The 12,170-nt window shown below is 37.0% G+C and overlaps 1 protein-coding gene across 2 annotated transcripts in view; it reads left to right on the top strand.

Annotated features, from left to right (window-relative positions):
- Window positions 1–12,170, top strand: part of LOC129266996 (uncharacterized) — a 125,633-nt gene that overhangs the window by 96,949 nt on the left and 16,514 nt on the right. For both annotated transcript variants that reach the window (XM_064103802.1, XM_064103803.1), the window contains 7 exons: window positions 686–841; window positions 4,191–4,313; window positions 5,589–5,717; window positions 6,602–6,943; window positions 7,792–7,929; window positions 9,433–9,546; window positions 11,948–12,073. In XM_064103802.1, coding sequence (XP_063959872.1) covers window positions 686–841; window positions 4,191–4,313; window positions 5,589–5,717; window positions 6,602–6,943; window positions 7,792–7,929; window positions 9,433–9,546; window positions 11,948–12,073 — 1,128 coding nt within the window. The remainder of the gene's footprint in view (window positions 1–685; window positions 842–4,190; window positions 4,314–5,588; window positions 5,718–6,601; window positions 6,944–7,791; window positions 7,930–9,432; window positions 9,547–11,947; window positions 12,074–12,170) is intronic.

Genomic DNA, 12,170 nt, shown 5'->3' with positions numbered 1-12,170 from the left:
CCAACGTCCAAGGGTGGGCTTGAACCCAAAAAATTTCCCTTGAACCGTTCATACCCTGGGCTATTTTGAAATGGCATAGCCCGGGGGGCTTTATTTATATTTAATTAGTTATGCTAATTAATGCGTAAAATTATATTTTGGCTGTAAAACTTATAGCTCCAATAATACTAATTTGGAGGCTGTGCACTCTTTTTTACTATTTGTATAATTGTATGTACATGTATTTTGTAATTCATATGTATTTTACTGCTTATTAAATTTCTTACGTATTTCTTTGTTTGTCCTGCTTTTTAAATTATTTTTCCATGGAAATCCTTGGCAACATTTTTTTAGTAATAAAAGCCTAAATAATTCCTTTTAATCAGTAAATGTAAAAAAAAATGATGCATTTATAAATTTTGGCTACATACAGAATTTGCATTGGATTTGTACAGGAAATAACGTTTTCTAGCAGTTTTGGGTCTGATATACACTTACGAAAGGTTTATTGTAACTTTGAAACCATGTATCCCCCCTCTTACCACCCAGATTTTTTCTTTCTTTCTTGTTTTTTTAATAAATGTATTATGATTATTTATGTTTAGTGAGGTAATATAAATAGAAATTATTGAAAGAAAAAACATTGTTGTTGCAGTGACTGTTTTACTGTATAGATTTACCACATTTCTTCCATGCCCCACTCTAGCTCACAACTATACGGCCTGTACAGCCGCGGAATTTGAGTGCAACGATCATCACTGTATCCCATCTCATTATCAATGCGATGGCTTCAAAGACTGTTCTAATAATGAGGACGAATTTGATCACTTGGGACGTGTCAACTGTTCAAACTTTGATCACAGTAAGTATAATATGTATATGTTAAATGTTGATTTATCAATGTGATGTTAATGGCTTTAATCAGTCAGTCCGCAAGCCCCTGTGTTAATGAGCAAATGAGCAAGATTTATCCAAGTCCTCTCGTGGCTGAATTCATGTCCCTGCAAAATCTTGTGAATTGTGAGACTTTCTTTCTCAAAGAATTTAACCACTTTCTCCTTGAGTAATATTGATTATTTTTGTACCATGGGCAAGAGTAAATATTACCCTTTTATATTGGTCATTTCTTTTGAATGAAATATTTTGATAAATAAGTGAATTTTTTACCTGAAAAGATGCATAAAACAGAATTTTCTTCCTCTGTTTTCACTTGCAAATTGTGCAACATTTTGTGTTTTAGGCACCAACATTATTTATATCATCAGAAAGCTCAAACTCTATACTTTCTTACAATGTCACTCTTGATATGTGGCATCTTTTAGATGGGTCAGCAGCCAGTTATTTCCATCAAGATGCAAGACGAGATTTCTGAAATTTCTGAGTAACATAAAATCAAGAGTTCTGATTGGCTGAATACTGTTTTCAAAACAAACAGGCGCGGGTAATTTGAAGAGATTACCACATGGTGAGTGTGACCTTGCAGAGGCCCAGTGTGGGGAACATTGGAATTTGCGTGGGTGTGTGGTCTGTATGACCAATCAGAGCGCAGTATTCTTGTTTTTGAGCTGCAAAATGTACTTGGCCTATGAAAAGCTGGCTGCTGACCCATCTAAAATACATCTTTTTATAAAAATTATATCATATTAAAGCTTAGATCTTCAGCTTTATCATGATTTAAAAATCATTTGTGCCCAAACAGAAATTAAGTGTGAAAAGAACAACTTTTGTTGCATGAAAAAAAAAATTTTGTTTCATGTTTTAGATCAAAAGTTTTTCCTATATTACAACATTCTTTTAAAAATCCAAACACATGACCTAAAAGAATGATTCTTCTTCTTTACAAAGATACCAAAAACATGAAATTTGGTCAATATTTAGAGCAGCAATGGCCGAATAAAAAGAGGTGTTTTGGTTCGCACCAAGCTCATTAACTATGCAAAAACCCTCTTGTCATGAATATCACTTGGATAAAAGAAGCTACTTTTTCAGGGCTTGCGGACTGACTGTAATATACCATGTCAAAAGTTGGAGCCATGTATCAAACCTTTTATTACCAATTCTCATGCTTCATCATACACAAAATAATGGGTAATTTGGGGAAGCCGCTATGAAAACATACAAAGTGCCTTTGTAGCGTGATTCCTGCTAAAAGATGTGCCAGAGACTTTTGACAAGGTACATAAATAGATAATCTCCAGCATAATATTCTTGATATGAATAATAATGATAATACTATCCAATTTTTATAAAGCCCTTTTCCCAGAATGGCTCAAAGCGCGTTACAGCATATTATTACCCCGGTCATTGGATTCATTTCACTCCTGCACGAAAAGTGCACAATTTCCACTCCCTGGGGAGCATTCCTTGCATTCATCGCAGCCTCATTATGGCGCTGGCAAAATCAAACATACAATATCTTTCGCATCCTACCGGGTACCCATTTAGCACCTGGGTCGAGAGTGGCAAAGTGTGGATGTACGCCTTGCCAAAGGACACTAGACCGCGGTGGGATTCGAACATTCGACCCTCTGTTTACAAGGCGAGAGTCAAAACCACTACACCACGGCTCTTCCACTGTCGGAATATGTTGAATATGTTGGTCTGTGATACTGCAATAGACCAGTCCGGTATTACCTCATAGGCAATTTTGGTCAAATGACCTTTCATTTTTTACATTATGATAGGCAGACTTCAAAGCAAGATATCATGTAAGCATGCCTTACATAGCAGGATGAAGAAATTGTATAGACTAGATAACTAGAATGAACACTCTATGAAAGTATTTTTTGCATTTTTACTCTGAATGCATTATCAAGTTGCTATAACAATGTACTTGGCCAACTGTGAAATACCAGTCACTAGTGGAGGCATTGTTGATGTTTGTGGATCTAATAAAAAACACAATTCAAAAGAATATATGAATAATCAAGGCATCAAAGTTGGTACTTATCTCATTAGATATTAAACCACCATGTCACTTTTAGTCCGAATGACCTTCTTCTGATTGTGCGTAGAATGGAAGCCCAAACTGGCTTATTTCTAAACATTTCGTTTTGTAATTCATGTGAATATTTTGTAACTAAATAAATACATAAATAAATTGTATGTGGTGTTAAAGATATTTCACAAAGAGCCACATGTAATGGATACTGTTAAACTATCAATATTTCTTAAAATTTTGGCAAGTTGGTTGCCTTACTTAAAATGCCATCATTTTCAAATGTCAATCGTTTCCATCTGACTGTATAATGAATACGGAGAGCTATTCCTTTAGTGATTGGTAAATTAAAATGGCAATTTTCTGTTATTGACAGCCATAATCACATCCCCCTGATCAGAGAGGTTCTCAAAATAAGCTCAGAAAAATGAGGATTATGTAATTACTAGTGGATTATCTCAGGGGCGGATCCAGGATATTCCAAAAGGGGGGGGGCACATTTTCCTGAGGAAAAATTTGACAAGCAGAAAGAAGAAAAAAGTTTTCAGTGGATTATCCATCCACAGTATTTGAAACTCCAAACATCAGCAATAATCAATTCAATTAAATTCATTTATTTGACATGCTTTAAACACATACAAACATATGAACAAGTATAATATGATACAATAACAAAAGAGTTTAAATCACAGTATAAGCAATGAAAATGGTACAAATATGAAAGAAATGAAAAGAAAATGTAGCGGATGTAGGGGCGACCTGAACACTAACCTGTATAAGATCATTTTGTAGAGGCGTTATGGCTCAGTGGATAAGTCTCTGGACTTTGAACCAGAAGGTCCTGGGTTCAAATCCCGCTGCAACCCTCCCGTCCTTTGGCAAGGCGTTTATCTACATTTGCCACTCTTTACCCGAGTGTGGTAAATGGGTACCGAGGAATTCCTGGAATGCTTGAGCGCCCTATCAGGGTAGCCATGCTAAAGCCGGGGTAATTTTATGCAGCGCTTAAAAACATTTGTATTAAGCGCTATATAAATGTTGTAATTATTATTTTGACAGACCTCTATATTCATCCATTGTTAAATTTTTAACCTGAAATATGTTTTTTTATATCTTTATATTTATCCATTTTAAATTTTTTTACCTGAAATGTATGTTTTTATGTTGTTGGGGTCGTTGATTTTCTCTGAAATGTCTTTAGCATCTAACCAAGATCGAAAGAGCGCTATATGAATCTTTTGTATAATCATTTATTGTTATTCTTTCACCTCAGGTGCGTGCGGAACATTTGAAACAGAATTCCGATGCCCATCGGGAGCCTGCATCCATTCCAATTATAGATGCAACGGTTATTTTGAATGTCCATATTCTACTGCCGATGAAACGTCATGTCCAAGTGAGTCATTAATTGTAATACTCATTGATATGCAAACGTCAATGTTCTCGGCGAAGCAGTTACAGAAAATTTACCATCCATAGTTGTAATACCCCCAAGCAGCCTTTCATTACCGATTCTCACACTTCATCTTTCACAAAACAATGGGCAACTCAGGAAAGCCCTTCGGGAGCCTGCATCCATTCCAATTATAGATGCAACTGTTATATTGAATGTCCGTATACTAGTGCCGATGAAACATTATGTCCAAGTTAGTCATTATTAATTGAGCAGTACTTATTAATATGCAAACGTCAATGTTAATTACAGCAATTACAGCAAATTGACCCTTCATTGTTGGAATACTCCCCAAGGAGTGGAGGTTGCGCATACACAGAATGAAAATTTTTATCTTAGTAGGCGAAATATTAATTGTGTAGTGATAATTAACATGCGAACGTCACTGCCGGTGGGTGTTTCATAAAGCTGTTGGTAAGTTAAGAGCAACTTTAAGAACGACTGGTGATCCTTTTTTGTGGTAAATGGTATATTCAATGGCGATGGTTTAGCGCGTTAGAAAGGTTCACCAGTCGTTCTTAAAGTCGCTCTTAACTTACGAACAGCTTTATAAAACGGGCCGCTGTTTGCTTTGCAATTATAGCAACTTTACTGCTCATTGATGGAATACTCCCCTTGAGAGTGGAGATTGCGCATACACTGAAATGAAATGTTCTATCCAAGTAAGTCATATATTGATGGGTATTACTCATTATGAAACAGACATCAATATTGCTTGCTTGGCAATTAGAGCCACTTGACTGCTCATTGATGGAATAATCCACTGGGAGTGGAGATTGCGCATACACTGAATGAAATGTTCTACCCAAGTAAGTCATATATTGGTGGGTATAACTCATTATGAAACAGATATCAATATTGCTTGCTTGGCAATTAGAGCCACTTGACTGCTCATTGATGGAATACTCCCCTGGAGTGGAGATTGTACACACATGAACAAACCATTTTATACTATTTAATTCAAATAACAATAATTATTACTCATTGTGACAATCTTACATGTAAATTAGGAAAGTGTTGGGGATTCTTCAGTAGATGTTTGGGGAGCTACAGTTCAAAGGAAAGATGAAATGATTGTGGAATATGTACATGGACATGGCTACGGAGGATTATCTATTGTTACTGGGGGTGCTGTGACAATGCTCAGCACCCCCAGTAACAATAGACTAATCCTCCGTGGACAGGGCCCTGAATATGTATGGTCTTGTTGCCTTACAGCGTGTGGGGAGACAATGTTTGAATGCCCCCTCCAACAATGCATACATGGGACTAAGCGTTGTGACTTCTTTCTGGATTGCATTGGGGGCGTTGACGATGAACTCAACTGCGGAACACTCAACAATACAGGTAAGACTTAATTTGTAAAGATCTCTTTGGAAATCTTTGTTTGGTTGTCGTGGTCTAGTGGTTCTTACTCTTGTCTTGCGATCTGAGGGTCATGGGTTTGATTCCAAGTCATGGCGTGTTTTCCTTCAGCAAGAAATTTACCCACATTGTGCTGCACTTAACCCAGGTGAGGTAAATGGCTACCTGGTAGATGAATTCTTTGATTGCATTGAGCTCTGGATGGCAGCTCGAGCTAAAGCCGGGGTAATATTGTTAATGCGCCTTGGAAAAGTCTTCGTCTATCTTTCCTTCTTTCTTTCTTTCTTTCTTCCATTATCTTTCCTACTTCGTTTCTTCCATTATCTTTCCTATCTTTCCTATCTTTCTTTTTCTTCCTTCTCTGTCCTATCTATTGTCCTGTATTATTTCTTATATATGTAGTTTTGTTTGCCCTGCCATTGGCATTAAGTTTTATACTTTCTATACCAGAGGCCTGGGCTCTTAGCATTTTCTTGCTATAGGAATGTGTAAGATTTATTGTATAAGCATCTCCTTGTGATCATTATTTTATTGATGTGCTTTTAATTTCCATCTTTATCAAGCCTGTTTTTGATGTGTTATGAGTTAATACTTTTTACGGCAAATGAAGATGAATGCAGCAGCAGATAGATTATGCTGTACAAATGCCCATTATTATTATCATTATTAGTATTATTATCATTATTATGATTATTGTTATTATTATTATTGATATTATTATTATTTTGTAATTATTGTTATTATCATTACTATTATTATTATCTTATGAAAAAATCTTATCACTTTTTTCCCTCCAAAAATAGAATGATGTCCATTTTCTGTAAAATAAAGCAATTAATTTTTTCCCCATTCTATTTTATTTTCAGAATACATCTATCTGAATCAGAATGGCATAAATATTACATCAGTAAACTACCCGGGTGTGTACGAACCAAATGATTATTACGCGATAATAGTCCGCACCGATCCCAGCCGAGTGATCCGTGTGATTTTCTACGACGTCAATCTCGCCATCGACACTTTCCTGGCCTTTGGGCATGGGAACGACACTCAGGACTTCAACAACCTCTTCCTGGCATACACCCATCAATCGACCACTCCCCCAGAATTCATTTCAATTACCAATGAGATATATATCGAGTTTCACGCAAAGAACTACATAGCATTAGCCGGATATTTCTTAGGGTTAGAAGATGTAGACCCAACGGGTGAGTACTGATGCGGACAAAGTTCCGACTCCAGGGGGCAGTCTACCCAGAATCCACTTACTACTCTGGATCTTTGGCTGTTGTATTTATACACACCAGCCAAAGATCCAGAACCCATGAAGAAGGCGTAAAGCCAAATGCTTGGCTGAATAAATTTGTGGTTTTCAGCAATGTCATATCGTCTTGTGTTTTCTATTGTCTATGTATCTCTCACAAGACAGCAGAGACCTGTTAATAAGTAGCTGCCTGCTTACATATAGACATGTACAGTATATATATAATCTACCATAATGTCAAAACAGCATAAATAATAAAAGTAGAGCGCTTAAAATTCTATTTCACATTTATTGTAAATTGTGATCCACTTCCATGTAGCATCAAATTAATTTGACATTTATCCCATTTATCATTTTGTCTAATTTTCAGTTAGGCTTTGCTTAATTACTTTACTTCTTCTTTTCCACTTTTTTTTCAAAAATTCGGACATGAACTTCTGTCCTTTTCATTGCTTTGCACGTACCTTTTCTTGTACATGAAATTTGACCTCTGACATCTTTCCCCAAATTTAGACTTGAACCTTTACCTTTGCCATTGTCTTTCATCATCTCCAATTTTCATACATGAACTTTGAACTTTGACATTGTCTTCCTCCTTTTCAACATTTAGACATGATCTTTGACATTTAACATTTTCTTCCATATTTCCCAAAATTTCCACTTGTACTTCTCCTTCCACCTTTTTCGTACATTCGAAGGTAAACTTTCTACCTTTGACGTTATCTTGCACCTTTTACCAACAATCAGACACACACCTTGACCCTTGACATTGTTCTGTCTTCCATGATCCAGATTTTACTCATCCACCCTGTTACAATGATGAGTTCCAATGTCACCTCACTGGAGTTTGCATTCCTCTTATTTGGGAGTGTGATAACTTCCAAGATTGTGGAGATGCCAGTGATGAATACTTCTGCCAAGCACCAGTCGGTAAAGCACCTTTCATTTGATTTGATTTGATTTATTCATTTTTCTTCTATGTTACAATATAATCTATCATAAATATAAAAAATAAATTTTGACAATAAATCAGGCATATATCATGGAGCATAAATCAGTAGCAGAAGATGGATTGCCATTGTAAGCAAAAAAATGCTTCAAAATATGACAAACCGAAACATGTATTAATTTTATCATATTACAAGCAGAATGGATGAATACGAATTATTTAAGTATCAGTTAAGTATTGACAAATGAAAGTCAAACAAACCAACACTTGATATTATAATAACAATGATGATGATGGTGATGATGATGATAAGATGATGGTGGTGGTGGTGGTGATGGTGGAAATGATGATGATGGTTTAACTTCATACTTTGAATAGGGCTGATATCGTCCTTTCCAGGGAAAAAAGACAATTATTTAGTTCCGGGCGACTTTTTGAGCTCGCGGGCTCAATTTTGCTACGTTGTATTACACTTTATATAGACCCTAAAGGAATTTCAGGGGCACTGTATTAGATTTCCAGGGGGCCGTTTCATGAAAGGACTTGTCGGACGTTTTATCCGACAAGTCACATTTTATCAGACAGTTACCATAGTAACAGTACCTCTCAGCCAATCAACATCAGAGAAAGATGTCAGATCTGACAACTTGTCGGATGAAAATGTTGATGAAACACTCCCCTGCAGGACTCTTTAAGGCATTTTTGCAGCATATTTTTCCCCCATTCCCCCCCCCCCTTATTATTTCTTCAACCTTCAACATGAAATGCAGTAATAAGAGACACCTATATTGTTCCCCATTTTAAGAATAAAAGCTGCTGCCATGAGATTTGACTTTTTTTTTACAAATGGGTTAAAATGATTAGTCGGTAAAGATTTTTGTGGATATTTTCTTGTAGACAGTGTGACAATTATCTCAGCCATGGGTTAAAATTCTCATACCGTGAATGTCATTGTTCGTATTTTTAGGTGGACAGTATTATCTCCAGACATGCCAACTGTTTCCTTTTTAGAGTATTTGTTCCTTTTTTTTGCTATGAATGCACCAATACTTTTTTTGTATGATTTGTTACTTTTTTTTCCAATTTCTGATCATGGAGTATGTATTATACACAGCGCATGACACTAGCGCTGGTCCGACAGTCCCAAACCGGTAAAAATCACTGTCGGGCCAGTAACCTGTTGCTTGAAAGGAACAAGTATATTCTTGCCTACGAGCACATGTTTAAAAGGGTGAATTATCAAGTTTTAAAGTAGAGTCATTTCACATGTTTTTTCACCAATCTAACTACAATAGTATGGCAATTCTTACGTTGAGACAAATTTTTAAAAATACTCTATTTTGTCAAAAAAATACTTTTTTTCCTTCTAAGAATGCTTTTTTTGTTGTTGTAGAAGGTTAGCAGGTCTGTATCTCGGGCATATGATGCAATGGTTTGAAATTATGAATTATTTTAAATCGTGAATGATATCTTGAATAATTCAGATGGACAGTGTGAGGACCATCACTTCACATGCAATAACTCGAATTGCATCCGCGAGGATTGGCAGTGTGATGGCCTTGATGACTGTGGCGATAACAGCGATGAAGCAGGCTGCCGTGAGTACTCTTTTCAATGCTTTCTGACCTACATATACACCCCTCCCCCCGTTCCCAGTGGCTTCTTAAACGGGCTCCCACTATGCTGATTCAGTTAGAACCCGGCTAGCTAACTGAATGTTGCAAGAAGTCTTGGAAGCGATATATCAAAAGTGATCTTGGAAACAAATTCATAATATGACCTTAGGATGTACTTGTTTCTATGCTTTGTGGCCTACACCCCCCCCCCCTCCTCCCATGGACTCGCCATACAAAGAGTTGTGAGTGATCTGATCAGTCTCAACTATATGGAAATCCATCAATGTCATCATTTTTTTTCCTGGAAATTTGTATGATGTCATTTGCAGGCATGAAAATTCTCCGCGGATTTCCGCGTTTTTTGTTTGCTGAATTTCCATTTTTTTTACTCCTAAAATCCGCGTTTTAATTTCCGATTTTTAGCGCTAAAATGTTTTAGCATATCTTACGTGTTATATGACGTTCGGCCTTTACAACGATTGCGCAGGAATCTCTTATCTAGCACATCTCAACTCTACACGTGTATTTCGCGGTGTGTTTTACGTTTCTGTGCATGCATTGCAGCGGTGGTGTGCTTGCAATCGCTGGGGGCAACCCGGCGCGCTGGGCATGGAGCGACCGGGCGCGCATATCATATCGGACCGGTGGAAGACCGTTAAAGAAGCTGAATGTGCTCGCAGAGATTTGTGACGTGACATGGAATTTTCATGACGCATTTATAATTCGCGAATATTAATTTGCTGGAAATCAAGAATCAAGAAAAATGGCATTTTGTGGGGGACTAACTTGTGACCGCACAGATGTTGTGGATAGACTTTCAAAAGATGTTCATGAAATTGACCGTGGACTTGCTAATATGTGGCGATGGAGTTGGTTAGAGGTGGAGGTGAGAGGACCCGACAATTCTTCGTACAACCTGCTTGAAGTGATCAGGAAACTTGATAAACCAGGGAAGTGCTATTGCTATTTTTTAGTTTTTTTTTATTGAATTTTGGACGAAAAATCCATATAAATACTTCATTACAATCATTCAACTCAAACAGGTTTTTGGAGTTGTAAAATTGATAAAACCCAGGAGCTTTAGGGGGCGTTGCCCCCTGGACCCCAACCGGGGCGTTGCCCCTGGACCCCACCCGTTAGCAGCGAGCGGCAAGCCGCTTGCCCGGTGGGCTTCGCACACCGTCTTGTCAACGACATTTCCAAAATCCTTTCAGCTTTTTTTTTCATACCCAATTTTCATGCCTGCATTTGCAAACTAAGAGAAGCACACTGAATTTTCATGAAAATGATGAGTGTATGAACACAAATCTTATCTATAAAAAATGTCCATAGCTGAGGTTTATCTGATCAATCGCAACTCTTTGTAAGACGGGGGCCAAGGAAGATATTTTTCAGGGTTCCCAGCCCATGAGGGAAAATTTTTTTTATACTTTTTACCAGTCAGGGAAAAATCAGGGAATTTGATAAAAAATAACTCAAATCAGGGAAAATGCCTCAAATGAGGGGAAAATCAGGGAATTTTGATCAGCCCAATAGTCTACAGCATGGTAGTCAGTCAGACTCTGTTATATTTTGTTGCATATCAAAACAACATCCATTGAATGACTTGTTATGGTGGTACTAATTAGTTTTACATTATTGTTTTTATACTGAAAATACATGTACATGTAATTCACTGCAATAACTTATATGTAGAAAACATGCGAAACTGGGAATGGGTTTAAATAATTATCAGGGAATTTTTAAACTTCATCCTTGCAAAATCAGGGAATTCTTGAAAAGCTGGGAACCCTATTTTTGCTTGGGAAGACAAATCATGTAAGGAAAATTAGGGATGATGTTACAGCAGTGAACTCGCTGGCTTGTAATTCCAACCAGGCCCCTCCCATTTGTCGCTTTGTGCAATAAGTCCTAATCGTGAAAATATTTCGCTGTTACATAAAGACTCTCAATTACCTTTACCATATCGCCATGAAAACCTAGATGTTGATTGGCTGCTGGGAACTGATACGGTACACATTGTTACCTTATTGCCAAAGTTATCATTATGATATTTCATAAGCTTATATAAAACCGCTGATGATGCCGGCCCCTGAATTGCACTTGTATCCCTTTTCGGGTTCAGTTTCAGTTTATATCCATAATTCACAAGCATCGTAATGGTTGACACAATTATAAGGCATAATGATATGAAATAAATGGTTCCTATGACAAAGCAATTGTACACAATTATACCAGTGAAGAATGGAGGGGCCTACATGTGAGTTGAAAGCAAAGTTTGTTATCATAGGCCCCAAAATAATGTTTTTATCAGTCTAAATCTAACATCACTTAGTAATAATTGTCATATCTTCCCCCCCCCTTTTTTTTCAATCTCTTGCAGCTTTTACTGGCTGTGGCGGCTCTTCATTTTTCTTTGAATGTTACAACAGCTCACAGTGCATCTTTTTTACAGAGGAATGCAACCATGTAGCAGACTGTGAATATGGCGAAGACGAGATCGATTGTCGTAAGAATCTTTCGGTTCCAGTTTGGTTTATTTGTCATATATCTCACAAAATATGATATCATTCGACAAGAAGGAATAAATCATTAATGATAAATTA

This window comes from Lytechinus pictus, chromosome 8, assembly GCF_037042905.1.
Source record: "Lytechinus pictus isolate F3 Inbred chromosome 8, Lp3.0, whole genome shotgun sequence".
In the NCBI taxonomy this organism is placed as follows: domain Eukaryota; kingdom Metazoa; phylum Echinodermata; class Echinoidea; order Temnopleuroida; family Toxopneustidae; genus Lytechinus; species Lytechinus pictus.
The sequence above is the reverse complement of the archived record's forward strand: the minus strand, read 5'-3'. Positions and strand labels throughout refer to the sequence as shown.